Source organism: Bombus pyrosoma, linkage group LG11, assembly GCF_014825855.1.
Source record: "Bombus pyrosoma isolate SC7728 linkage group LG11, ASM1482585v1, whole genome shotgun sequence".
NCBI lineage: Eukaryota > Metazoa > Arthropoda > Insecta > Hymenoptera > Apidae > Bombus > Bombus pyrosoma.
The window spans coordinates 6,643,152-6,670,838 of record NC_057780.1 but is presented as its reverse complement, the minus strand read 5'-3'; the positions used below and the strand labels follow the sequence as shown (position 1 = coordinate 6,670,838).

Genomic DNA, 27,687 nt, shown 5'->3' with positions numbered 1-27,687 from the left:
TATCCTATGCCAGTTACTAGAGGCACCCTGTATGATATAATACAATATATCTTAACTTCACTTGGAAAGTTTTATAGCCTGTCCCAATTACTAGAGACACCCTATATAATATAATATATCTATAGTATCATATAATGCATCTTAAAGCTCGGCGCCAATCTTTTGAGGCAGCCTGTAGGCGTATAGCCTACGGTTGATAAGAATGGAAGCGGAATCGCGATCCATTTGCGTTGTCCTCGGCGTGGCCCAACACTGCGTAGACAATTCCGTAAATAGACGGTGTACAGAGTGTTTCTACCGTATCTGTCGCGGTTCTGTCGTGCTCTGTGAATATACGTTGATCGATACGCAGCCACAGCACGTGCGCCATGTGCGTCACGTGCGCCTATAACCAGCCTGGCTAATTGAATCTCCAAGAACGCTGAAAGTTGTTGCATACATATAACTCGTCTCTCGTTAATCGTATTACGCGAAGTTTCAAACACTCGCCGACAGGATCATCCCAGCTTTTAGTTTACCTACCATGGTTTGCTTTAGGCTAGTTAGACACCAAGATACGCGTACGCGACACGAATTCAAGTGGAAAATACAAGAAGATACGTGGCGCGTTATACGCCTAATACCGTTTGCTTCTTATTTGATACAAATAGAACATTCTGATAAAGAGAAGATCAAAGAGAAAACACCCTACTGACCTCAGTAAAGAAATAAAATAGACAAACTCGAAGATGGTATCTCGCTGGGGATAGCCATCCACATGTTAATTTAGCAATTAAGCTTCTAACTCAGCCAATTGTAAGTACAAATTAAATAATAAAAAAAATTTATATGTCGGGGATGAAAGAACATCGGGACCTTTCTTTTGGCATTTTTGGGAAGATGCCCAATACTTTAGTCTACACTTTTTATTATAGTAGGCTTGGGCTCAAAGTGACACATTTGGTCGCTAAACGTAGCCACGGGATGAACGTTTTTACCTAACAGTGGTATGCGGTAGTTGTATAGCTCTCCTTAAAAAAATATATTTGACCCGAGAGGTACAGAGAGGTACAGAGAAGAGAATATAAGTGCAGTTCCACTTGGACTGGGACGAGTAAGTTGACTTCTACTTGTACCGTGGACAAGTAAGTTTAGCTACACTTGAATTGTGCACAAGTAAGTTGAGTTCGACTTAGACTTTGCAAGAAAGCGCATTTGTTATCCCGTTGATCGTGTATTCGTTATCGAACCTAAGATCATTGTCATTAGCATCTCGATTATCTAATCGCCACGGTTACTTGTCAAATTCTGTAATAATCATATTTGTTCCAGTAAGTATCGTCTATCCAAATGAAGATTCCAAATGAGAACTCGACATATATAAAACTGTACCATGCACGAGTATCTGGACACTGAAATCATTGGAAACGTGTAAGACAGGCTACGGATAAATCTCTTCAATCTCCGATTTTCATCTCTGAACTTATCTTCGATAATACAATCTCACATTCCTTCGTTTAATTATGCGATTTCTTCTCAGGCGCAGAGAACGACGCGAGGAAGATTAAGCAACGAAGATTACTCGTAGCAGGGAAAGATGGTGACAAACGGGCGAGATTAAGTTTCTGAAAGAGGGAAGGTACGAAAACACTGGATTGGAAGTTTCGTAGTTGGCCAGGCGCGGTGACTGGAGAGGCGCGGAACGAAAGCGCCGGTTTAACGGTTCAAACCACTTTCCTGGAGCCGGCGAGAGAGTGCAGTGAACGAGCACTCGTGCACTCTCGAGCACGAGTACTCGCCGCGTATAGGCGCAGGCCGGCTCGCGCGCGCATCAAAATACGCCGCTTTTTCTCCTTTCGCCGACGTTTAGCCCCTAAAATCGGCCCCTGACGAGCGCAACTACGCGGACGCCCGCGGCTTCGCTGCCAAAAGTCCCTCGTTCCCCGCTCTTTCCGCTCGACGATCGTTTTACAACGTGTTTCAAAGTTTCCGGAGTGAGAAAGTTTCGGTCGGAGAAAACGAGATACAACGAGCGAAATGATGTACCTCGGATCGTCGAGTCAGCTACGTCGGCATCCTCGAGCTGCGACAATTTTCCCCTTCGAACCACGTGGTTCGATGGTAAACTGTACTTGAAATTCTTTCTCGGTATTTCATTTCGCTATTTCGCCCGTATAGCACGTGAAATCGTTGGCCAGACTCTGCCAGGTCGAGCGATAAGTTCGTTCGCGTTTTCTCCATTAACTGTTAGACCGTGGACTTTCCTGCATTTCTTTCTAAAAGCGAGAAAATGTACGGAATTCGCGTGACACGTAAGAACGTAAGAAATATGGGAAAGAAGCATTTGTAACGTTTTAACCAGTTAACTGCGTTCGACGAGTATACACGTCAAACAGAAAGTGTATTTCGGTGTGTTTGACGCGTATAAAATACAAATTACCATTTACCATAAAGAATTCAAGTTTTAGTAAGAAGCAATAGAAATTTGGCACGTTCACCTTATTATTGCCAATAAAACTGCTATGTATTTTACGAGGAAAAATTTGATTATTCTCTGTGGTATATCGGTTATTCCCCGTGCAATGTTTAATTAACAATTTTTACAAACTGAGTTGATTATTTTCCCGTTATATCGAGAATGTTCCAATTGTTTGCGTAATCTTGTTTCTCTACAAAATGGATGGATATTTTCACGTGTATGTCGGTGTATATATGAAATATAATATAACGCATATAATGCGATTACATTTTTTGGTCGGACGTGTCGGACAAATTATCGAGAAACCTGCAATTCCACAAACACGAACTTGGAAAGTTGGTCGACCAACTACGAGTTGCAAGTGGAAAACTATGTCGTTGCACAGCAACCGCTGCAAAACCTACGCCTCTCATGGAGAACACTTTGTCCAAATTTATACCATCAGAAGGAGATTCATTTCGAAAATGTGCCGCCTGTTGGAAAAATGAAATTCCAAGGAATTCTGTTTCGTACCCTGTTTGGAAGAGTTCCACGCTGAAAAGACTCACTGAATCTCTTACATCGTTTGTCCATTTTTCTCGTCTATGAATTTTATAATTTTGCTGCAATTTTGAAACTTTGTGTAACCATAAAAATGCAAGCCATCGTCGTTTCGCTTTAATTTCGTTGCAAAATTTACAACACGAGCATTTCCCCAGTGTTTGACGCGTAAACTCATCATCGCCTGTTTTATTTGCGCAGCCCACGAGAGATTTGCAAAACTAAATTCCGCAGTTAATCAACTGGTTAATAGGAGAAATAACTTTCTACGTAGGTCGCATCACGCCAGTTACGTGGACGAAGTTGCGAAATTGCATAAAAATCCGCGGTCTATTTATTCGTTCGACGTGCTTCGTACGAGTGGAAAATCATGGCGTTTCACAACCACCGAAGATTGGAATTTGGTCTCAGGGTCGTAGCCATAGACCCATGATTCATCGCCTGTAACGACTTGTTTCAACTTTGCTTCTAATCGATTTCAAATTGTCCTGCACGACTTCCATATCTCTTCATCCACGTTCTTCGTTTCTCGGTCATCGTCAGATGTAACTTGCGATATTCCCGATTTTCCACTCGTACAAATTGAAGTACCGCTGCTGGATAACCATCCGGAGAGTCATACGCTCTGTAGGGTCGCTCATTAAGGTGTCCCATAAACGACGAAGCCATATTTTGTACGTCGGCTCTAATTACTGTATAATTGCTAATAACTAATTACTCTACAGCACTCGGTTACAGAGACAAACATATTTGGATCGTTTATGGGTCGGTTTCTTTGTGGACAGATCTCAACGGACAGATACAAACGAATCTTCAGATATTTTGCGTATGTAACAGGCAGATACAATGTCCAAGCTGAGTTACCCAAGACGAGCTACCTTGATGATTCTTTCAATTTTCTAGATAACGAAAAACGTTTAAGGAACGAACTTTTACATTTCAAATCGTTGGAGTCAACAGTTCTGTGAATAAAAGAAGAACAGAGTGTTTTGTCTGAGAAGCGTTAGCATGATTTCTCATGCATTATTATATATATAAAGTCTGTGACTTTCAGTGAATGTCGAATGATCATTGAGATTCTCTTGAGTACCGTAGGTGTTGAAAAAATACATGGTTCCATTAAAAGAGGAAAAGTGTACGTAATCTGCAAATCTTTTAAGTGCGTCCATCTGATAACAAGTTTGGACCTCCATGTAGCGGTTCGTTGTCGGAAACAAACAACTTCTGTTTCAGACACTTTTTCTTATCTCCAAAATTAAAAGAGATATTTCAGTGGCTCATCCTGCATGACTCGTCCCCTGTATACGTAATTACACAGGATATATAATACATTTTAATACAACAACATACACGATACGAACTACGAGTTTGTTACAATAGAATTGCTGATAATAAGAATCCTTTAACCAGTTAACTGATTGCGACCTCTTCGAAAAGCGTGTACCTACGATGTGTCGCAAAAAGTAAGCCACGACGAGTATACTTGTCGAACACAGAGTATGTGTGTTTGTTATAACACAGAATTAAGTTGTAATGAAATGATCGTTTTCCTTCTTTTTCCTTTTTCTTTTACTCACGACGAGTATAACAGAAAATATTGGCATTTCTTCACGACGAGTATACTCGTCGAAAATAGCTAACTGGTTAATGGTATCCACCTCTGCCATGGATATAACGTGTCGGGCGTACGTTCGTATGATCTTCTACGTGCCGTGAATCGTCGGGAGAAGCCGAGGACGGGTTTTCCCGCCTCGTACCTCGATTTTCTCTGCCCTCGCCGAGAGGCAATCGCTGCATCCGATAGCAGACACAGTGATTCTCGTCTGGCGCCAAGCGGATCGTGTGCCCACCGGTATACACACCCTTCGTAACAGGAAGACAACGAGTTTTTACGTTAAATTTTAACGAAATTATCGGCTCGTCCCGCGAGCAACGCCGCGAGCCAGCCATAAAGATAACGAGGCTTCTTATCGTCGCGCTACGTCTCGAGAGCTGCATCGCTTCAGAATTTTCTTTCGCGTCTATATATATATACGCACATTCGTTCGCCATTGACACTATTACGATAACACGCGACGAGAATGTAATTGGAAAAACATCTTGTTAACAAGTTCACCGCGCGTTCGATTTTCATTTTCTATAATGGTTTACTTTAACCGTCTCGCATTAGCTTGTACTTAAGGCATAGCCTTGTTAGACTGTACGTTCAGCTACATCGTTGAAACGCAATAGTTTCGAAGAACCGACACAGTCATACACATTATGCTTCTTTAATTTCCTTGGAATTTACAATTGTTTATCGCTATCTTCTTACGGCGGATAAGTTTATGAAAATAAGTATTTTTAATTCTAATTTTAACGCGTTTCACTATTTTTATCTTAGTCTACCAATGTAACGCAATGGAGCGGCGAGATAAATAATTAATTCTGAAAATTGATAAAACAATCCCGCATTGTCCGCGAAGAATAAAAAAACAGAAATAAATAAAAAGTCAGAAAGTTTCGGAAAGATTGTTCTATAAACGAACGAATAATAGAATCTTCTTTCGAAAGCGTGTCAAATTGACACAAGTGGCGGCTCGGAAATTCAATGCTAATTACAGTGGCTACAAAGAATATTTGTACACCATTCTACGATATTTACTTCAATGTTTACGTACTAATTAATCAAGCGCAAATATTACATTGAGTTTTATATCGTTACACGCTGCCTCTCCTACGACTACGAAACTTTCTTCTTACGACAATAAATTATGCAACCTGATAAAAAGACTGGTTCGTTACAGGCTAGCGATACGTATAAAAGCTTTTCGTAGCTGTACGTGCAGCTTTATGTATCTGGATAATGTGAAATCAAACGCTTTGTAAAAAATGAAGTGGATCAATTTGGCTTCTGAGAGCCTCGTATTCGTATAAACCGGAAAATCTATAGAACTATCGTTATAAAAAGTACTTCAAGAACGTACTTGTACATATGACAAAAAAAGAAAAGAAAAAGGAAGGAGTACCGTTATATAAAAAGAAGAGCGAATTCTGGGAGCGAGTGGGTGGTGAAAACGCGTTTCGTACGTTTCAAGGGGAAGCTCTTTTTATCGGCCAGCGCAGCTGCATATCGCGACCAGTAAAGGTCAACGAGTGCAAGGAATTAATCGAGCTTTCCAGAGCTGTGCAGGTCGGCCGAGTAATCCCACGCGGGCCGACGACGACGATGATTTAAAAACGAATATCCTGGATCGGTATTTGGCGAGTAAATGCGGATCTTCGCGCGGCGATGAACACAGACGAATAAAAGGCGTGGAGTGACGCGCATAATACGCCTGAGAACAATAGTCGCCCATTTCTCCTCCTTTCTTTCTTTCCTCCATTTTAACGTCTTTGCTTCTTCGTTTTTAGCGTAGAATTATACGTCTTTGTTCTTCGGTAATTTCGTCGAAAAATGGTGTTGCGAAATTTCGACACGCAGTGACACACAGTCACTGTGGCCAGGATGATACAACTTAGCATAAAAATAACTCTGCTTCACTCGACATTTTTCACCTAACTCTTGATTGTTCGCTATGGGATCCTCGCACGTTACGGACATTGTCATAATTTCGATCTAAAATCATAATAAACGAATGAAATAATAATCAAATTTCTCTGTACGATCTTTAATTCTGCTCAGACCCTGTGTCTTATAAATTGAGACTTTTCATAGACGTGACACGTAGGATCCTCAGAGCGCCGCTTCGACGTTCATTTCATTTTCCTTCGTCTTTCGTGTTTCATAGCCGAGTCGATGTACAAAACGTGTTCTTCTCTTACCGCTTGTATTACGTTAGCTCGATAGAAACACGTCGATGTAGATATTATCGGTTACGAAGATATAAAGCTTGAGGAAATGGATGGTAGAATAGGAACAAACTGGAAATTGAACAGTTGCAGATGAGTATCGAATACCGTGCGTGTCACGAAAGCCTGGACACAGAAGGAATTATATGCTTTGCTTAATGAACTTACTTTGCAGATTAAAACTAGACACCCTGTATGTGAGCTGTCGAAATACTCCACAGGTTGAGATAAATTTGAGCAGTTTTTTTTCTGTTGAACGCGAAGAACGGCGACTTTGTAAACGTCACCTCGATGCTGCTCGAGCGAAATGAAGTTCTAAGTAAAAGAACGAAAATGAAACGAACGATGATGAGTATAAAAGTTGCTGACTAAATTTAAATTACAAAATAAATCCAGGAAATAGAACCCAACCCCGGCGATCATTTTGTCTCTCCTCTTTCATATTCTTTCATTCTCTTTCGTGCTGTGTGTGGCTCGTATTTTGAAAGCGGGATACGTGGTCGGAACAGGAAACGCCATGGGAGAGTGAGCAATCGGTATTCCATGGCTGTGTCACGGAGAGCCTCCACGAGAACCGGACCTAGACTCACTCTGCGCTCGTCCCTTCTAGCTCTTGATTTTTCCTTCGATACGACTCTTTTCCTACGCCTATTTTATGCAACACGACTAATGACCACGTACACTGCGGATGATTATGCAATTTCGTGCGTTCATCGACGTAACTGACTCGTAAGAGTCAAAGGAACAGCGAAATAATACGTTCGTTAACGCGTACAAGGTGACAGATTTTCCACCGTTTTCTACGACTTTTTCAGTCGCTTTTAGTCGAAAAATGTCTAGAACGCTGTGCACGCTTTTACTTGAAAAATGTACAGAAACGAGAAATGAAAACGTTGCATCAACATAATTTCATTCTTTGACGAAGAAATGCAACGCGAATAAAAACTCCGCCCACGAATTATTAATACAACGAACGCGTTATTTCGCATATTCTCTACATTTTCGCGGACCACCTTTATACGTCGCATAAATGCACAAACGTCCGCGATCAACCAAACGACTAATTTCCTCAACTCCGATCGACGAGCTTCGTCCCTTAACACTAGAACTACCTATAGTTAACACGAAGTTATTTTTACCAGAAGCAGTGAAAATGACTGGTCATTAAGAAATACGTAATGATAGAATATTTTTATATTTATTGATCTGTTACTTTCTTTCAGAAAGAATTCCATGTTATGTAGTACATTTTTAGTATTATTAACGATGAGCCCTAAAATGATCCCTGAACGAGGGTCGGCACATTTATAAAATTGTAGAACCAGTCATTTTCACTGCTGTGGTATTTCTAGCGTTAGCATCTAGCGATCTAGCGATCGATTCGCAATTTTCCTGATAGCTGATATCGTCATATCGGACGATACGCGGTACAAATTTGAAAAACGTGTGGCAAGTTGTACAAAACGAGGAAACTGGTCGACTGGGCTTCGATAAACAGATTGCAGCAACCTTTTACACATTGACAAGTACCAGTCATTTTCACTGGTATTGGTATAAATAGCCTTGATACAAAATTATTTTCAATTTGAATACGTAGCAAGCAAAATAAAATTCGTTATATTATTCTTTTAGTTATCGTTGCGAGAGTCATTATATCATTAAAAAATAATATAACATGAAGTGGGAATTTTATAATAAAATTGTAAAACCAGTCGACTTGACTGGTGTGGTAGTTCTAGCGTTAAAGCAAGAACTTTCAACGAAATTCTCCTTCCAATTCAGTTTGCCGATTTTAATGAATTTAAATGAGATTCTTGCTGATCTGTGGCAATCTCGGTTATTCAGGGAAACGAAGGAAATCCATTTCGCAGAAGAATATTGATAAGCAGAGAAGAGAATAGCGATAAAAGTAGCAGACGATCCTCTTAAGGCGACTGGAGAATTTACGTCAAATGCAAATCCGGCGAGGACTGGAGACGTGAAAAAATGTTGTACGAGGCGGGACGTGGACGTCGATGTGTCGGACGTGGCACGATATCGATTTCGTGATCGCAAAACGATATCCGTGGCTCGGTTAACGGATACCAGACCGCGGATCGAAGACTCGGTCACGGGGTACTTGTCATCGAGAAAGTCTTTCTTCCTCTTCCTCTCGTATAAACGAGATTAGCGCAGAATGAAAGCAGCATCCACGTGTTTTTCGCGTTGCCATCACGGTGAAAGACGTTGTTGCGTCGGATAACATGTCGAAAGTTCTTCTAACGATGTTTTCCGATCGAATTAAACTCGAGCAAATGGAAGAGAGGGAGGAGGGGAATGGCAGAGTCAACTCTTTCGAGGATTTTTCTTCTCACGGCGAAGACAATGGTACAGTTGATATTTGGATATCTGGAACGAAGAGTCTATGAAATAATATTTCTCTTTAAGGAGAAACTATAAGCTATGATTTGAATACAGAGGATAAATAGAAGAAGAAAAGATACGGAGATGAAAGAAGAGATAGGCAGAGTGTAAGAGAAAAAATATTCCCTTTAGAGGAGAAAATGCAGTTGATATTTGAATATAAATGATATTTAAGTACTCGAGACGAGGAATATACGGAACAATATTCCTCCTCCTTCGAGGTTCCTTACGTTTCCCTTAGATTTAGATTCTTGGATCTCCTGCTTAGATTCTTTGTTGATCCTTCACATTCGAGTATCAATTATATCTTCTATTTTTAATATTTGAATATAAGACACTTGAATGTAAGAAGCATCGATGGAAAAATATAATTTATATTTCACTATAAACGATATCGAGGTACTTGAAACGGATAATCTACGGAAAAGTATTCCTTTCCAAGGAGCAAGTATAATTCATATTCAAATATAATATATATTTAGGTATTCCGAGTTAAGAACCTACACAAAAATATTCCACCAAAGAATGTAAGAGTATATATAGAGAAAATATTCCTTCGACGAAAGACTTCTTTTTGTTTAGGCACGATTATATATGAATACCAAAATTTGCTCACGTCTCTCAATTGTTTACTAAAATGGACGAAGAAGATATCGAGAATTTCGAGCGATTCTATTTCGATGATCAGGAGCAGTACTCTGGCGAACAGAAATTACTAACGCCACAACGTAATACGTAGATATTAATTAATTATTAGGTAAATTCTTATCTTGGTCTTCAGATACTTTATTTTTTTTTTTATTCCAATTAAACATATACCTACATTTTTTACGAATACGTATATGCATTTTGGTCTTCGGATACTTTGATCATCGTTGTAATCAATTATTATGTTAGGTTGGCAACTAAGTGATTGCGGGTTTTATCAATACCACCTATTGACAAAGTCCGCAACCACTTAGTTGCCAACCTAATATTTAGATTCTTATGGGTATACGCATGGCGGTATTCAAGCAAGCGGCAGCTTACTACGAACAATATAATGAGATACGAACAATCGTCGGAACGCTGTAGCAACACAATGGAACAGCTTAGAGAATTGTAACAGTCCACGGAGGGAAGTTCTGCTCGCGAATGAAAATTATTATTTTTCGTGCTAGTGGTTTGCTTGCAAGGTCGAAAGGAAGAGGAAGATCGCGTTCTCTTCGAAGCAAATTACCTTCCATTTATTCATAGACTTTATACGATACAGGTACAGGTGCGAATGAATGCGCCCATTGACATCACGGGCCACTTTTACACGAGAATACAGCGTGAATGGCTGGAAACCAGTGATTTCGTCTCTCTGGCTGAACGCGTCGACACGAGCCATCGGTTTTAAAGGTCGTCCCCGAGGACTGAGCTACTGAATCACAATTTTTTCTCTCCTCTCCCTTAGTCCGCGTTATATAAGCCCGATTTTCGATATACATCACGCCATTTAACTGTTCCTCTGTTCCAGTTCTTCTGTCGCGAACGGAAACTGGCTCGATCGCTCGTTTTCTCGGCTAAAACCCTACAGATGGCGACCCTTGTTTCCGCGCGACGAATTTCCTGTTTCGAAATCTCTCATTTATCAACCGGACGGATGTTGACGTCTCGCCGGTCGAATACGGCCCACCTTTTTCCTCGTTTTTCACAATAACCGACAGAGCCACTCGATTTTTTCATTATCGCTTTAAGCTTCAAGTTTCTGCTGCCCTCCTTGGATCAAACGACGTATCATAGCATCTCTTGCTATTATTCGACTTTCAAGTTGCCCGTGTGTTTTACCTTTTGAGCCGGGCGAACGTTTTACGGACTGTTACGGATCGACGATTGAACACCTTACATCGAATAGCACATAATGGGACCCGCTGACGCAATTACGAAATGACGTAATCCAGCATTTTTGGTATTTTTCAAATATCAAGTTTCTCGCGTCTTCTTTTCTTTCTTTGCCGTTTCAAGCAAACTTACGTTACACGGCGGCTGTTATGGGATAACGATTAAGCAGATTGAATCGAATTGCGCGAGATGGAGACTGCAATGTAATTTCGTTATTCTTGAGTCGAACCAGTCGATAATGGGAAAGAAAACAGCACCGTGCTACACCTTCTTAGCACTTTTCTCCATCTTTCAAGATATAGCGAAACGCGCCAAGTTACTCGTGTTTCTGTATCTCGCAGATTTATTAATTTCGTTTCAGCCTGGCGGACTTGAAACAAATTTTATGAATTTTTAACTTACAAATTTATAAAAATTGATTTATTAATTTTTGAACATTGCACGAAATTGCAATTATTACCACAAATATCCACGGTTATCGTCAACGACAGTGTCCCGAGATTTTGTCTGCGTTCTTGCTTCTTGTCTCTTCGGTTTTCTCTTTATCGCGACTATCTGGCTGTTATCGACTGTAAATAAACGCGTGAATGGGAACGATGAAAATTCGTGAATTAAGGAATCGTTCGTTATCTCGACCGTTATTTCGACCTTCTAATGGGAACTGTACTTGTGACATCATACTTTGCCGAGTACAACGTGGTCATAAGCAAAGAGCGGGGCGAACAGTTTCTTCGTGTTTGCGATGATGTGCCATTCGTTTCTACCGTTCGGTCGCAAGAAGACAACGACAGGAAGAAAAGGCGAGGGAAGAGACGACATAGGGAAGAGAAAAGGAACGAAGAAGGGAGGAATCCAAAGCCAACGAAGCAGCGTTTCCCAACGTTGCGCGTCTCAGTCGCCACTTCGTAAACTTCTCGAAGAAAAACTCGGCCTGCCGTTTGAAATATTATCAGCCACTGTACGATAATCGAAAACGGTATAAGAACGTCGAAACGTTAAACAGAAATTAGATAGAAAAAGGGGAAAAAATTCGACGACTATTCGAATCTAAACAAATTTAAACGTTCTACGATACGACGCTACTTCTTCGTCAAACTCGTTCAAACTTCTTCGAAACAATGCCTTGAGCGTAAAGACCCCATTTTACGCTCTCAACTTATTTTCGCACGTAGAATAACCTTCTGCCAGTTGTCCATTCCACTCTAATCGAGAATTAGTGGAACGAGCAGACGTGTAACCGACAACTTTTCAACGTCGATTCCCATCGAGCCAAGTCTCCAGCGCGATTTTGCTACTCTCGAGTCACAGAATCTGTCTGACCTCGTCCGTGCCACGAATTACGGCTCGCCCTTGTATTTGCAAAAGATAACGAAGGATTACGTCTCGAAAATGACAAAGATTCCATGGCGCAACGTGGACAGGTTGGGCAACGCTGAGATAGAACGAGGCGCTTGCATCGCGAGGTCTGGAAAACGCATTGTTTAGGCTGCACTTACACCAACCTAGCGGTGGGTGTGTCACGAGCGTGAAATACCGGCGAAGTGACTACGAGAAGAGAAAGAGAGAAAGAGAAAGGGAAAGAGAGATAGGAATCCACTTGGCCGATGCTCGAGCCACGTCGGAGATTACAGTGGACCTCGTCTATTCCGCTCAACGTGTGCTGCCTGGCCTCTACTCGGCTCCATTGGCCCCGCTTTCTACAAATTAATTACCTTCGTGCTCTACGGACCACAAAGTCGCAGAGATACGCGTTCAATTAAAAGTTGCGAGCTCGTTTCCGAAAAAACAACCCAGAAACGGACGTGCCACCTAAGTACAAACTGCCTCCAGCCGTCTCTCTCTTTAATCAGCGGAAATCGATTCTAAATTCGGTGGAGGCAACTGTTCCACAGTGAAATTGCAGGTTAAACCATTTAGGATTTGAATTGTCTTGATATTTCGATTTAGCAATGTGCCTTTCTTCTTCTTCTTTTTTTTTCTTCTTTTTTGTCAATTTATATCATTGAATTTTATCGGACAGGTGCAAAAGGTGGAATTTCGAGAACGAAAAGATCGATATCATTTACCTGCTCTTTCATCTGGATTTTAGAATTTTATGAAATTCGGAGAAAATTAAGCGCTTTGTATAGATACGATGAACTATCTTCTTGAAATTGTAGAAATTCTTCTTGTATCTCTGATCTATGCAAGAAACTTGTACAACGTATTTACCATTGTAATAAATTCTTTGCATTGCAATTACCAAGAGGGATATCAAGAATTTGCTCGGTATCTCTTCTTTTTCTCTTTTCTTTTTTACTATCTCTTCTCTCATCTAAACCTTACATGAAATTCGGAGAAAGTTAAGTGCGTTGTATAGATACGATGAACTAGCTTTTTGGAATCATAAAAATTCCTCTTGTATCTCTGATTTATGTAAACAGCTTCTATAACGTACTTATTACTCTGATATATTCTTTACATGGCGCAATTACGAGAAGAGATTTCAAGAATTTGATCAGCATTCTGTTCTTGTTGCTATCTCTTCTTTCATCTGGATCGTATGAAACTTAAAGAAAGTCAAATACTCTGCACCAACGGACAAACTACATTTTTCTTTCACATTATAAAAATTCTACTCGCGCCACTGACTCTCACGATCAGAGCAAAATGTATAAAATTCGCGCGATGCTCAACGTGTGTCAATGGATTGAACTGAATATTCATTCGCTCAACTATATAAGAACGTAGCGGGTTCTTTGATCTTTCAGAGCTTTGTAAATTCAACGCCAATGAAATGGGCGTCGATGTTGCATTATACGTTATTCCGCTAGCGCTATTAACTTTTACTGCATTATAATTGCAGAGTCGCTGAATGATTTGCACGGGTCAGAAAATGAATTCGTGTCTCCCTGTGAGCATTCGCTTCTACTTGTGATTCCACGCTTTCAAGATTCCATTAAAGCGAGCCGGATCACGGTAGAACGGCTCTACATTCTGCCTCGTGCAACTGGCGTCTGGTTTCTTCCGATAACAGAGATTCCTGGTGCTACGTTGCTCACGAACACGTTCACCGCGACATCTAACAGTCACCTGATGAATAACCGCGTGCTGGCAGGGTAACAGCTGCGTAGGTGCATTCGATTTCATGCGACTTGCAGGGAACTGCGAGAGACACTTTCGCTACAATAACATTTTATGCGATAAAACTTTAACGTATGTACATTGGCTCGCGAAATATATATATATAATATATTGTATTTACGTGTTCAATATATGTACAATTATATTATTATACATAATTCTATACGAGTACTTGTTGTATTATATTATACAGATACGATCGTTGTTCTCAAATAAACAATTTAATATAGTAATTCCATATAGTTATATCTATCTATACACATCAAATACTTTAATTTCTATAAACTTCGTAACATTGTTTTTGCTCCAAAATCGAAGTACGATGATTTTGTGATAATTTGTTTCACTTCTTGCCGTATACGATAAGAGAAATATATACTACAGATGTACTAACGATTTTATTAAAGAGCGGATGCAATTTAAAGTGCACGTTATAGATCAGATATCAAAGTGATATTAAAAATAGGACTGAGACTTTTGAACGCTATTATTGTATACGCCCACCAACGATTATTTCTTGCTCGCGCGAAACGTTCGCGGAAACTAAGGTGACCTATAAAATTAAAGGGCACCGAGAAACTCCGAACCAAATTCAATGGAGTCCGCTGACTGCAAATGTGTACGTACGTACTTGTTGTTAGCAGAATACGAACGGCATATTTAAGCACGTATCACGTTGTTAGATAGACATGAATCGCTATTGTAGTAACTGTGAATCGTGCATCTTCATAAACTTGGTCGAGCTCGTAGTTGCCTCATCCACGATTATACGACGAACATATATTTTTGACCTGCATAAGAGCGATAGTCTATGAACAGTACAATTATATCAACGATTATAAAAATTGACTATAGATTGGTCAGGCGACCAGATATTTCTACAACGAACTGTACATATTCGGTTTTCAATATTCTGATTAATTTATTATTTGTCGGAATTCCAGTGTGCCAGAGCCTACGACGTTACATGAACGCTTGTTAGCGCAGCTAATCGTTAGCATAGCAGAGATTACCGACTTCTGTGTAAATGTACCCTGTTCAAATAATTGTACATCGTAGAATATACAATTATAGCTACATCAACGAATACGCTATCTAGGAGCGCAAGGCTGATACGAAGTCATTTTAGGAGAAGACTGGTGCGATATCTCTGATTTCGGTTTTGCACACTGACAGATCCCTTCGTCGTGTTTCTACACCTATCTTGTTAATAGCATCAGATGCTCCGAATGTTTCAACATTCTGTTTGAATTTTGAATCGAAAGAGGACGACCATTTATAGAAAACTGATCCCTCTTCCGATGATTCGTAGGAAAATATAATATCCTTTAGATTGGGTGTCATTTCTTCAACATGTTTCATCTTACACGCATACGGTGTTGCTTCGTAACGCCACGCTTCGGGTGTTTCCAGGGTTTGCGATATTTACTGTTGGAATACGGATGTTTATGCGAATTTACATGGATATAATTAATTACATTATGGGTATAATTTAAAAAAGCGGAATCATACATACACAGAGATTCATTTCCAATTAAAATACATATTTAGATAGCTACTCTTATCTTTAATCTCTTAATCTTTTATCTTATAAATGGAACCGTTTTTATATTCTACAATTAATGACTATTACCAACATGATAGAAGATCTTTAATGTAAAAGTTACTAATACTCACATATGCAAAGAATTACCAATTTTAAGTAATTTTTTAAGTAAGTATCATACTCTCAGCATCTTATATACATATATATTTCTGTATATTATGCGTATTCTGTATTCTGTACAGTTTACAATTTTTCATAAAAGCATAAACATCCGCAGTCCATTCGTTATTAACGATGCGTCGATTAATTACGCAGGAACGACTTATTAAAAATGAGTCAGCGTATAAACATCTTACTTGATGCGATGTTTCGCTAACCAGCTGTGTAACAACGTACGACAGGCGTGAATATCTTTGACGTTGCACGATCGTTCAGGCTACAGATTCGATATAAACGAAAATGTATCGACTAGGGGGATGGCACACAGAGGATATATTTAAAAAGAAGCAAAAGCATGCACAGATCGATGCTCAATTTTAGTACTCGCCTGTAAATGGGCTTCTGATCGTCACGTTCATCCGGTGTATTGAGGAAATTGGCGTCGTTCACCGCCGAAGACGTGGATCCCCTCGGCGACCTTGGGCCGCCCTCCAGCTCCCCGATCAGGACTTCTGTCTGACCATTTTGGAAAGGACTGCTGGCACGTCGTTCACCGACTCTTCCGCCTTGCACCGGTGTCTGAAAATATGAATCATCGTCTCACCATGTCGAAATAACTCGCCGATGTGTTTAAACATTTATTACGCGAAGCTTCTATGTCCACGTTGTACGCGTTATATGGAAAACTTGGGAACGTTACGAGAAACTCTACTGTATTACTTTTTACATTCCTATCGTACATTTCATATAAAATGAATTTTGGCACATAAGCGAGGAACTATACCGTATTACTTTCAACGTCCACGCTGTATGCGTTATATGGAACGTTTTTAAACATTTTATTGGTAGCTCGACCGTGTTACCTTGTAATTTTATATTTCACAATTTTGTTCGTTCCAATACACGTCACCTTCCTATACATGCGCTCTTCCCAAATTTTCGATACACGTTTTGTCGTAATTAGCTTGTCATCAACGACTAAAATTATAATTACGTTTATCGTACATATAGAACCATCGTTGTATCAAATTCCTGATATATTCCCTGTAAAAGGAAATGGTTAGAATAATTTCAATAATTTATATATAATTTATATAATTTCACATAATAATATATAATTTGAATAAGAATGGAGAGTAGGAAAGCTTGCGTTCCATAGCAGAGAAACAAGGATACTTTGGTTAATTTTCACGGAATTCTTCAACAACGTTGCCCACGATTAATTATGCAGAAACGAATGGCGGATGGTGAATTACAATTCCGGGAAATGTTTACCTCACACTTAACCAATCGCACGGACGTGTTTACATAAGCATCATGAAGGAGAAATCATTTTTACCCGCGAGTTATAAAAATAGAAGCTAACTACCAGTTACTTTCAAGAATATTAAAAACATCGATCCTGTCGCAGCTGTCCTTCGTCACTTGCTATTTCCTGATAATCGCGACGATATTTCCTTCAACTTTCATTTTGTTCCACTCGCTAAAACTTTAATTTCTGTAAATACGTGAGATTGCGTCTATGTGATTCTAATATAAAATTTCTATTTCAAAAAGAAACGCGTATCTTCCACTCGCTGGAGCTTTGATTTCTTCCCAGTAAGAGTATCTACAAGCAGATCTGCATCTACTAATCCTGTCTCAACTCTACTTAGAAAATTTCTGTTCTAAAACATTTTTGTTTCTACTTCTAACAGAGGCTGAAAAGGAAATTGCAGTCGCCAAAAATTTGGTTTCTTCCAAATAGGAATATCTCTTCCACTCGTTGGAAATTTGATTTCTTCCCAGTAAGAGTATCTACAAGCAGATCTGCATCTACTAATTCTGTCTCAACTCTACTTAGAAAATTTCTGTTCTAAAACATTTTTGTTTCTACTTCTAACAGAGACTGAAAAGAAAGTTGCAGTCGCCAAAAATTTGGTTTCTTCCAAATAGGAATATCTCTTCCACTCGTTGGAAATTTGGTTTCTTCCCAGTAAGAGTATCTACAAGCAGATCTGCATCTACTAATCCTGTCTTAACTCTACTTAGAAAATTTCTGTTCTAAAACATTTTTGTTTCTATTTCTAACAGAGGCTGAAAAGGAAGTTGCAGTCGCCAAAAATTTGGTTTCTTCCAAATAGGAATATCTCTTCCACTCGCTGGAGCTTTGATATCTTCCCAGCAAAAGTATCTACAAGCAGATCTGCGTCTAGTAATCCTGTCTCAACTCTACTTAGAAAATTTCTGTTCTAAAACATTTTTGTTTCTATTTCTAGCAGAGACAGGAGGAAGTTGCAGTCGCCAAAAGTTTGGTTTCTTCCAAATAGGCATATCTCTTCCACTCGCTGGAGCTTTGATATCTTCCCAGCAAAAGTATCTACAAGCAGATCTGCATCTGGTAATCCTGTCTCAAATCTACCTACAAAATTTCTGTTCTAAAACATTTTTGTCTCTACTTCTAGAAGAGATTGAGAAGGAAGTTGCAGTCGCCAAAAATTTGGTTTCTCCCAAATAAGAATAAACATCTACAAGTAGAACCGTGTTTAATAACTCATCCATTCTAACTGTATCTAAAAACTTGTTATTCTAAAAGATTTCTATTTTTCTATATCCAGTAGAAATTGTAAAGAAGAACGTATCTTGTTCCACACGCTAAAAGTTTATTTTCTTCCAAATAAGAGTAAATATCCACGAATCCACCTGTAGATATTCCTGTACATCTGTAGATCCCTTTAGCAAGCTTACTTTGATTCTACGTAAGAAAGCTTCCTATTACAAAAACTTTCCCTTTCCATTTGTAAGAAAGGATCGGTCGAAGAAACCTTTTCTCGCTAAAAAGTTTGATCTCTTCCGAATAACAGCGAACGTCTACAAGTAGAATTGCGTTTAATAAACCCTAGCTTAACTCTGTCTAGAAAATTCCTATCCTAAAGCACTTCTATCTTTCTATTTCCCACAGAAATTGAAAGAAAAGAACGTATTTCATTGCACTCACTAAAAGCTTCGTTTCTTCTGGACAGGTCTGCTGTTTCTCGGCCGCGTCCTTCCCTTCCTTCGCTTCTTTCGTCTCTTTCACTATGCCCTTAGGTATGGTACCGTTGCTTAGTTTAGGAGTGAAGACGTTCGTGATCTGTTCCCTATGACAGAAACACCAAGACACATCAGATCGCGCGAGGAATCAACTTCCGACACACTAATGCCCCTCGCTAGGAGAACAGCGATGGTACGCGCGGTTGCATCGCAATGGGATATCAATCACGCCAATCGCAATTTCACGTATCCGGCTTGTAATTGTACTTCCCATCGCGGTGTGCCGCGAGTTTTCACATTTCGCGTTACATTGCACGTCGCCACGGTCGAGCGTATCAGCTGATAAAAAAGTTGAGCGTCTTTTTCGACCATCTGCTCGGTTATTTTGACAAATCAAAGCGCTAAAACACGGCTAACACGTTGACACCGTGACGGTCGTCATCGGTGAACCGCGTCGATGAATTCAATTTAACACGATTAAGAGAAGATAAATTGCGTGGATTAACAAACGCAAATGCGGTCGCAGAAAGAAGCGCGCAAATACTATACGGTACCTTGCGGAAGTTAAACGTTGTACCGTAGCGTGTTTCCATCTATCGCGGCTCGCAGAATATACAAAATTCACGTGGACGCGTATTCGGACGAACTGACGTTCTAACGAACGAGATATCCCAGAGAACTGTAATCCACAGGCTGATAAAAATTCGTACGTGTACATATTTGATTATATTGAGTTGGCAACTAAGTGATTGCGAATTCTGTCATTACATGATATTGACAAAATCCGCAATCACCTAGTTACACCACCCAATACAAGAAATATTTGGTACATATTCGCTTCAAGGCAAGTCGCTTATGGCTATTGTTTTGGCTATTGACAATCCCTTGTTTGACGATCTAAGGGAAAAGAGGTCAGTACGCCTGATCAAATAGTTGGTTCTTTTACACTTCGATTCTCAAATTCTTACATAAATGATACATTGTCGTGTCACGGATGACTACAGCGATCTGTGCTCGATTACTCAAATTTAGAATGTTCAATTTTATCGTGTATTTTTTTACATTAGCTGACAGAGATTTGACGGAGATTAGTGATAAAATTAAACGAAAAATTCTGCTTCAAAACTTCGAGAAACGTGTACGTAAAATGTGTGGCGAAAAATAAGCGACGACGAGTATACTCGTGAAACGCAGAGTATGCGCGACTGTTATAACGTAGAACTGTTTCATTTTCTGAATTTCATTAGCGACAGGGCCCGTCGTGACGCAAAATATCGCCATTTCTTCGCGACGAGTATACTCGTCAGAAACAGCTAACAGGTCGAATAACTTGATCGTAGATCGTCATGGTTCCTGCTGATTCAACGATACCAGTTGAGAGTTACAAATTTTTCCAGCACACCTGTGACCTGTCGCAGGACGCTGAGTGAAAATCGCCGCGCCGATGTGTGTGGCTCTTCACCGAGTTCGTCGGAACGTCGATATCGTTCGTTCGTTAAACGGTCGAATACGCGTTCACAGAAATCACAGACTAACACGTTGACTGGACGATGTTGCGCGGCCGTTCGTTGAAAGTTACACGGCCAGGCGAAAAGTTGCGTGGGCAACTGAAATTATCTTCTTCTTAACGCGTTGAGAAGGTCGATAGCGCCAGCCTGGCGACACCCATCTCCGGAAACAATCAGGATAACATCACCGTGGTGACATCCGCGCTAAACGAGTCGAACAAGATGGAAAATTAGTATTTTTGGCAAACTTTCAGGTTTAACGCTCGACCGTGCGTCCGCGGACTGTCGACCTCGTCGATTTCTCGTCCGATCGAAACCGTTAAGCTTCCGTCCCGAATAAAAACGCCGTTGTACGCTATTACGTCTCGATTGTCTACGCTGCGCGATGTTTTAGATGCTCGTGAAATGCACGCGTGCAAGAAAGAGAAAGAAAAAACGAAGAAGACGTTACAAGAGGCAGGGAGAACGATAGAAACGGGGAACAAAGAATGGATACGATTAACGATGGAATAACGGATGGAAGAGAAACGGCAAGAATGAAATGCCACTTACTTGTCGACAAGCGTCACGGTAATTTGGTTGCCCGTCACATTTTTGCTCGCGCTGTCCCCGCTCGTGGACGCGACTGCCTCGTTGATCTGCACACACAGCAAACATCGAACAATCAGCTGGTTTGCCTCTACCGGACGACCGCTGTTCCTCGCGAAAACAAAAGAATTCCCAACGACACTTCCCTATCGATGCATTCATTTTCCTCTACTCCCCCATTTCTCTCTCTCTCTCTCTCTCTCTCTCTCTCGTCACGCTTTTATTGGAACCAGAAACAATCCATTCGATGGCCACATTTTGTACAAATGTACAAGTGCAGCGTTTTGTAGGACGTCTGTGCAATTTCCAATTTTTTATGAATATTTATAAATGTCAATTGAATATAGAAATTTATATTCTTCTCGTGTATTAGATATTGTGTCTATGAGAACATGGCGTTTAATATTCTACACAACTTTACGTATCGCGTGAACAGCTGACGAGCTTAGATAACATCTATGTACCGTCCTGTTAATTCAAATAAGCGTAATCTGGTGAAACGGTGGTTTTGAGAGAAACGACTTTTAGTATTTGACAACCTCGACGTCAGTTTAATATACCATCCGAGACATCAACTATCATGTGTATCTTCAGTTTCGATGCAGACACGGTCTTCTCATTTAATATGCATAAAGATGAACAGCTAACTCTTGTGCCAACTGGCAGCAATGACTTGATTTAAGCGAAAGTTGCAGATACGCTGTTCTGGCTTGAACACGGCGGTACGAGCCTTTTGGTTGCGGCTAGAAACGCATAAACGTCCCAACATCGAACAGACCTACTTAATCCCAGGTAATTCATCGCGTCTCCATAGAACCAATTTTCATCCACCTGCAATTATTACTCTTTTATACCACTCATTTATACCAAAGGATCATAACATAATTATTCTTATTATTCCTTTCGTTTTATAAGGAAGTGGCAAATGCACAACATTTTTTCTTTTATATTATTTTATTGAATTACCTATGATCCATTTTATTCTATTTCTACAAAATGGATCCATAAATTAATCCATAAGAAAATCCATAAAATAATTTAAAATAGAAAATGTTGTGCATCTATCATTTCACTCATGAGACAAAAGAAACTTTTGGGACAACCTAATACATTTATCGATATCTACTGACTAAATTTCCCGAGACAAGGACCAAGGGCGTCAACTGAATCAAAGAATTTCATTCGAAAGCCTCACATTCACACAAGGTCTCTCTGCAAGTATTCGAATAGTTTCGTCAGCTTGTGCGGATACACAGGTAATTTAGAAACGAGGGGAAAAGAAGGAAAACTCTGACAACGGTTTCGGGGTCGCAACCTGTGGAACATACGCGGGTACAGCAACATACATACACGAGCTGCATCGAACCAAGGACGCGCATGATCGTGTGGCCACCGCTCACTGCGCTCGTTTACTTTTGCATTCCGCATATTACGATCAACCGCCGTGACGATTTTCCCTGTCAATCGACCCGTTCGTTTCAGAGTTATTTCAATGGATTATTTAAATCATAGTGAACGTCGTTGGTTCGCGAATACGTCCCTGATTAGAATGTCCGATAGATGCCAAAGGAACACGCGAATGGAATAGGAACTAATTGTTTGAATACAATGGAGACAACCAAGCGATCGGCCACTTTATCTCGGCGATGCTCATCGTGCATGGGCACAGGAATTGGCTCTAATCGAGCCGCCATCGATTAACCATTTATCCACGCGATCGCTTCTCCAACCCAACCCCCCATTATCTTTCGACCTATTTCTTTTGGTTTTATTGCAAGAAACAAGAGAGGAAGAGAGAGATGATTAATCCGTTAACCGGGATGGACGAATTAACGCGCCGCTGGGCTTCACGATCTCTCGAAATGTGGCTGACGAAAATATTCGAATATTCGTAGAAATATAATGTTTTACAAACATAATGTCAGACGCAGACTGCGGGTATTTATGCGCGTTTATGTTCTTGATATAATTATGAGAATGAAATATATGTATAGACAGATCTTTCTAATTTCCTTACAATGAATACTATTGAATATTATTAATTCTATCTATCTGTACATCTGTGTCTATGTAGATGTATCTAGATATACATCAGATTTGTCGCATTTCCACGAACGTAATTAAAAAAGAATATTATAAGCTAATCGAGACGCTTTGTACGATTATCTTCTTACGTCAGGCGCATGCTGAGTAATGAGTTTTTGCGCGCTGAAATTCGTCATGAATACGCAAATAAACATGCACAGTCTACTCTTCTAAATAAACTGCTTATTCCGCATTCATAATCGCGTTCATCCTTCGCTCTTTTTAATCTGCCTTCTTATTGGAACTTGTAGTCTCTATGCAAGCTCACGCTGGTTCCAAACTTTTCATCGCTCATCTACGTCCTGGAAGATCTAGAGACCGACGTGGAGTTTAATTTAAGAGCTAACGCGTTGACCGCGGAGCCAAAGTGTCGTGGCTGTTTAGTGCGAGCGGAACGTGGTTGAACGTCGACGACAGTCAACCTGGCGTCAACCACATCCGGAAGAACCACCGACCAAGCCACGATACCACCGTGGACTCATCCGCACTCAAAGTTCTATTAATACGTTAAAATGAGAGAAGTTGCTGTACCTCTTTGTCCAGAATATCGCACGGCTGGAACCTCCAGTGAGACGTGAGCCGCTTAAATCGTTCCTTTGCACGCCTGCAACAAAATCATTCACGTTCCATTATCGTCATCCAATACGTCATCTTCGTGAGCGCACGAACATTAAAGAACACATCGCAGATGAATAGCCTAAAATTAGAAGGTGGAACGTTCAGGTTGCAGGAAGTGCCACTGAACTTCGGTTAGGAGTAGCGCCAACATTCCGCTCTTCAAACAATGAACGTCAACCACGCGTTGTACGATGATGCAGAAGAGTATTTTAAGCTCGAACGTTAAGTCAAAGATTAGCGTTAAAGGTATTCAGTTGTGAAACGTGTAATTACATTGGCGCAGGAGAAAATCGCGCGGTGATCCACACAAGCTGGTTCTTCCACGCTGAATGAAGCTTCATCGAGAATTTCGTCAATATGTAAATGAAGTTATGATTAAAAAAAGAAGCATCGACTAATCGATGATATAGCACCACCTTTCCTTGGCAAATTTCTCTTAGTCGCTTCATTTTCAGAACTAATAATCATTAGATGGTATTGACACAATCCGCAACCACTTAGTTGTCAATCCAACAGTAATTATAGCAAAGTAATATAGCACCACCTTCCCTTGGCAAATTTCTCTTAGTCGCTTCGTCCTCAGAACTAATGCTGGCAACTAAGTGGTTGCGGATTTTGTCATTAGGTGGTATTGACAAAATCCGCAACCACTTAGTTGCCAACCCAATAGTAAGTAGCAAAGTAATTAATTACCTTTCGATGGCGATGACCCAAGCTTCTTGCACCAGACCAGAGCTGAACTCGTCCGGCACTACTGTCAACAATTTCAAAGCAATTAGTCCATCTTCCTCCCCTTCGCCTAATTCTACTTTCAAATAAACACACGAACAATAAACACGCGATTCAACTGAACCAAATTGCGCGTCGTTTATCGGACGACGATTAATTGTCGCAACAAATCAGAGACACAGAGAAAACAACACAGATATAATGTATAGTATATTTTTTCTTTCAGAAATCGAACAAAATGAAACGAAAACGATGAAACGTTTCATTGCTCGAACCGCAGATGTTCGTACATTTATATTGGGTTGGCAACTAAGCGATTGCGGATTTTGTCGTTAGGTGGTATTGACAAAACCCGCAATCACTTAGTTGCCAACCCAATAGAAAATGTGAAAATGCAAGCGCGCGTAATATTCTTCGAAATACGAATTTGCATAAACATACACAGTTTGTTTATTAACAATCCGAGGATGCGTCTAATACGCGAAATTTTATAAAACATCCAAAGTATAATATCTACTATAATTTGTAACAGCAGAAGGAAATGTTTGCTTAGGTTCCATGTCGTTTGTCGCGATCATAATAATATGAATTTGCATAAACACGCACAGTATGTTTATTACTCGTGGCGTCGTCACAATAATGTCACGATAATATCGAAATAATATTAAAGCAGTAGAAAAATACGATAAATGTTAGAATAAAATTTTCACACCGATCTGAAATTTCATTAGCGATAGTCTGTAAAGATTAACAACCATTGCAAAACTAAACCAACGAATTCCTATTTTCGCGAACGCGAACCACGCAAGTACCATTTTCAAAATCCACGTCGTCGTCTGTCTCCTCGTCGTCTATGAATTTGATGGTAGACAGGTCAAAGTGCGTCGCGACGTCCTCCGGTTGTTCGTCGCTCGTCACAAACTCGATGGACTTGGGTACATCGTCGACTATGGATTCGTCGACGATGAACGTTTGTCCATCGGCTCCCGAACGAGACGAGCATCCGCACAGGAGCATCCTGCGGAAGAACTTGGACATGTTCCTCAAGGGTCTACTCTGGAGGAATCGAAGCTACTTGCAGTGGATGTGCTCATATTTCTCCAGTTTCGGATAGAACGATTTTTGGTGACGTCAAAGCGCGAACAAAGTTTCAGGATCGTCTATAGCAAATTCTGGAATTTCTCCGAGCTTGGCGAATTTTCACATTTTTATCTTCGAATTTCTACGAAGGCGCGGCATTTTACGAAGACTTGAAGCTCCTCGCGATCGCCAAATGTTGCTGGATCGGCGAATTTTTCTACGGTCGTTGTATTTCCACGAAAACACAGGATACCACGGGAGCTTTAAATTTTACGAAATCGTCTCTTCCATGTCTGTCGAGTTCTTCGAAAGTCGCCACGTTTTTACAGAAGCGCGGAACCTCGCGAGCACTGCGAATCTCCTCAAATTCCTAAACTTCCAAATATCCGGAAATCGGCGAATTTGTCAAAATTTTCCGCGTTTCTCCGCACACTGGCAAAGTCACCGAAACATTACGAAATCTCCGACATTCTCGAAATTGCTCGCCATTGGTGAATTTTCCCGGATCACGAAATTTTTCCCGCAGCAAGAAAATTTCCCGAGATCTCCGTACTTGCGCGAGATAGCTCGATATTTCAGTGTCACCGTAATTTTCCAACATCGGCACCGGCTTCTTCTCTTCGAATCCCGGGAATTTGTTATCGCGAAATTGGATGGAACTGCAGAACGCGACGAGACAGACGGGAAGGAAAAGCGACGTGTCCCGAGCCGCACGTGTCGCCGAACCATAGAAAATAAACGCTCGGTCCAGGGCTGAGAATGGATGGCACCGCGAGCTTACCAACCAAGAGGTTTATATTTGGAGTCGTACATTGGCATCGGCGGTAAAAATGAAACGGCAGAGACGGCTTCTAGACGCTTTACGCCAATGCCAATGAATTCATTAACGTGTAATAAATCATCGGCAAATTAATCAGTTGGACGTAGCCTGTCGAATATTTCGCACGAAATTACCGAATAATGTGGAACGACGCGGATCAAACGACGCGCGCAAATGAAATACCGCGTTAATCTCTCCGGCGATAACGAGATGATTTGATCAACGTGTTTGATACGTTACTTCTTTAATCGCATTAGTAAGTCGAATAACGGTACGAGTAATTTAGAGATGGTGTTATTAATAATTTAAATGGAAGAAACGAGCGTCCTCAGCAGCGAGAGAAAAATTCGATCTTCGCAGAATTGTAATGGTCATTTTTTAACTTAATAACTTTTACTTTGCTTATATAGTAAAATAAATATCGTTAACTGTTAAGCTTCCTGATTAAAAAGTAAGTCGATGTGAAAGGTAAGTGAGTTAATGATAATATTCAATTAAATTGAATTTTTATATTAATACCTATCGTTATATTTCCTAATTTATATTGATTAATTCTATCGCGAATTATAATAATTTTTAAATCACTTATTGATTATTTGTTTAATGAATTTAAGATAATTGTAATAAATAAATATATTTCAAATGTTTATATATTTTTAAGAATTATAATTTATATTATAATATTAAATTTACCTAGATTAATGTCATATATTTTTACTTCAACTAAACATTTATTATTTAATCTATCAATAGCATTTTCTATATGATTGAGATTTATTATTTATACAGTTATTAATTTTCCTATAAAAACCCTTAGACATTTAGTTCCACTTAATTCACCAAAATTTTTAATAAATTCTATATTAATTATTCAATTAATTACACTTATTATTCGTTTATCTATTCGTGTATCAGCAAATTTAATTTCATATAATACGAGTCCAATGCGTTTCATTCTACGCGTTGCAAGTGTACGAACAAGGCTGAGCCATAACTATATATATGTAATATGTACCATCTGTGTTGTTATATCGTCGTTAAATCGATGGTGTTGATAATACGTGAAAACAAAAGCTCGTTCTTCGAACGTTTGAAAACGTAATTCTTCCTGGTCTTGCGTTCCTGCTCGTCGATTTCATCCTCTTTAGCATTTAACACTTTGACTGCCACGTTGACCGGCCACAATTTCTCATTGATAATCGGAGCGCTTTAACTTCTTACAATTGTAAAAATTGTATGAAAATTGACACTTAGGCCATTTTGAATATAACCGATAAATAGAAGATACTTTGAAAGAAAAAGTGCCCCATTGAACGATTAA

General features: G+C 39.9%; 1 protein-coding gene across 12 annotated transcripts in view; it reads right to left on the bottom strand.

The window, feature by feature from the left end:
• Positions 1-27,687, bottom strand: part of LOC122572509 — a 125,920-nt gene that overhangs the window by 72,263 nt on the left and 25,970 nt on the right. For 3 of the 12 annotated variants that reach the window (XM_043737516.1, XM_043737518.1, XM_043737529.1), the window contains 5 exons: positions 24,431-24,488; positions 23,651-23,723; positions 20,999-21,084; positions 18,904-19,045; positions 16,315-16,505 (listed from right to left, as the gene is read on the bottom strand). In XM_043737516.1, coding sequence (XP_043593451.1) covers positions 16,315-16,505; positions 18,904-19,045; positions 20,999-21,084; positions 23,651-23,723; positions 24,431-24,488 — 550 coding nt within the window. Of the gene's footprint in view, positions 1-16,314; positions 16,506-18,903; positions 19,046-20,998; positions 21,085-23,208; positions 23,378-23,650; positions 23,724-24,430; positions 24,543-25,278; positions 26,572-27,381; positions 27,633-27,687 lie in introns of those variants that run through there. The other 9 variants (XM_043737514.1, XM_043737528.1, XM_043737515.1 and 6 more) reach the window with 7 other exon arrangements.